We start from the raw sequence: 2,500 nt of genomic DNA, 5'->3' as shown, positions 1-2,500 counted from the left end.
CAAGGGGCTAGTTATGAGAACCGTGTGAGTGCTGTTCTCTCTGGCTGGGAACACCTAGCTGGCACAGTGCAAGGAGATGTCAGTGAAGTGCAGCCACTTGCAACCTTCCTTTATAAGTAAGTTGGATAGAAGAAATATATTGGTACCAAACATAGTTTTGATACTCTTTCTCTCATGTTACAATTTTTATAAGTAAGTTGGAATAAGGAAAAATATACTATTTGCTATTTTGAGAATACTGAGAGGCCCTTAATATTCTTTTCCTCTAAAGGCTAATGACTAGTATACCAACAGATGGAGCTTGCGACTAATTCTGCAGGGAGAATGGCCAGGCCTGGCCCAGATTGTGAAGACAAGACTTGGTGTCACTCTACAAAGGTGTTCCAAAGTAGCCATCCTTGACCCCCTGTGTCGGACTCTCATACCTCTCGTCTCTGACCCTTGGGGACACCCAACACTCAAGGCTATCCTTTCTGAAGCAGAGGTTGAGGACAGTGAAGGTGTGTTTATAACTAACGATTTTAGTTTTACTCACAGGCATTTGTATTTGATTATGAAGATAGCAAGACATGAAATAATTTTTAAATAAATTGTGAATTACATTCCATCATAATGCAGAAATTGTATTGATAAGTTTTCATTTCTTGCTTCTTTAGGTTATAATGAGGATACATTAATATATGATCTTATTCGCATTATCAATCTGATGATATAACTTTGTGTCTGTTTTTGTTTCTCCTCTTCTCTCTCTCCCCTCTCTAATCACGTTATTTCTATTTTATTTTTGCTCTCTCTCTCTCTCTCTCTCTCTCTCTCTCTCTCTCTCCTCTCATCTCTCTCTCCTTTCTATCTCTCTCTCTCTCTCTCTCTCTCTCTCTCTCTCTCTCTCTCTCTCTCTCTCTCTCTCTCTCTCTCTCTCTCTCTCTCTCTCTCTCTCTCTCTCTCTCTCTCTCTCTCTCTCTGCTCTAGTTTATTTTTCCTATGCCTAAGCTGGCTGGCTCATTCTTTTTTTTTTCACATTCACTGTGTTCCTCTCCTTTATTCTTCCCTGCCATACACAATCTTTGTCTTTCTTAACTTGTTTCATTACTAAAGTGAATTACTTTTCAGCCTCAAAATATATTTCAAATGAATCTTGGGAGGTGGTTCGTGTTAGGGTGGACACTATGGTGGAATCACGCTGTGAAGAGCTGGCTTTTCGCGTGCTCAAGATCTGTGTCAGGTAAGAATGAGATGGGTCAGATGTTTAGGTTGACTGATGGGAACTTGTGCATATGTAATATATATATATATATATATATATATATATATATATATATATATATATATATATATATATATATATATATATATATATATATATATATATATATATATATATATATATATATATATATATATATATATATATATATATTATATTAGTTTACTTTATATTGGAAATTATAGTATTTAGTGAATTGTATATTGAAAATGAAACTAATTTATCCTTTTTTCCCCCTGGTAGATGTATACGTCTTAGATCAGAGGGGATGGAGGTCCCTTTATACACAGATGAAGACCACAATCATTTCGTTGATCTCTACTTTGTTCTTCTCTACAAATTTCAGCGCAAAACTTTTTTAGACGAGGTGTGTGGTTGTATTTTTCATTGATGGAGTATTGTCAATCATAAGCAGCCAAACTACATCAAGTAGACAAATTAATATTTATTGATATCATCTCTTGTTTGTACATTTGTATGTTCGTATGCCTTTATTTTTCTAAGTTGTCCATCTGATTCACATGGTTGATGCCAATTGTCTTTGATTCATAAATCAAATGTTGGGACATTTTACTCAGGAAAAAATGGAGAAATTAGATTTTCTATACCTTTTACATTTTCTATAGTATACTGAAAGCATTAAAAGTAAATTTTCTATAATTTTGAAAATGATTTTGAAAGTTCATGAAACCTTGAATCACATTTTTTTCTTGATGGCAAACAAGGGAACAGAAGTAACAGACCATCTGATCTGATCTCAAAAAATGTTATATTATATGAAATAGTAGCTATATAGCTTAGCAACTTCTGAGCCAGATGTTAGCATTTCAGCCAAAAAAAATTGTTTTGGGTTCTAAACCCATTACTTCTGGGTAACAGAAATCCCTGGGTGTGATAAACTCTGGTCATTTCTGGCAATGGCCAGACACTAGACACGGGAGTCTGCTACATCAATCGGAACTTCTCACTACAAGTGCTCTTGTGTGTTGCCGTGCGTACAGGCATACCCCGCAGACCAAGCGGTTTGTTATGACGCTGGTACATGTGACCCGTCTATAGTGGGTTAACACTTTTGGCACTAGAAAGACTTGAACTCCTGAGCACTAAATTTGAACTTGGATGGCTTAGCTTATTGAGCCATTGAACACGTTAAGCATCATTTGATTTCATGGGGGCATGGTAACATTAATTTTTTTCACAGAAACAAGGTTATTAGTGTGCATGCTTGTGATATGA

The 2,500-nt window shown here is 35.7% G+C and overlaps 1 protein-coding gene across 2 annotated transcripts in view; it reads left to right on the top strand.

Moving 5' to 3' along the window:
- The window catches only part of LOC119596063 (mucin-17-like), a 29,312-nt gene that overhangs the window by 4,445 nt on the left and 22,367 nt on the right, over positions 1-2,500 (top strand). For both annotated transcript variants that reach the window (XM_037945174.1, XM_037945173.1), the window contains exons 2-5: positions 1-116; positions 295-500; positions 1,111-1,222; positions 1,508-1,631. The exon at positions 1-116 is cut by the window's left edge. In XM_037945174.1, the coding sequence (XP_037801102.1) occupies positions 1-116; positions 295-500; positions 1,111-1,222; positions 1,508-1,631 (558 nt within the window). The remainder of the gene's footprint in view (positions 117-294; positions 501-1,110; positions 1,223-1,507; positions 1,632-2,500) is intronic.

This window comes from Penaeus monodon, chromosome 37 (assembly GCF_015228065.2).
Source record: "Penaeus monodon isolate SGIC_2016 chromosome 37, NSTDA_Pmon_1, whole genome shotgun sequence".
Lineage (NCBI taxonomy): Eukaryota > Metazoa > Arthropoda > Malacostraca > Decapoda > Penaeidae > Penaeus > Penaeus monodon.
The sequence above is the reverse complement of the archived record's forward strand: the minus strand, read 5'-3'. Positions and strand labels throughout refer to the sequence as shown.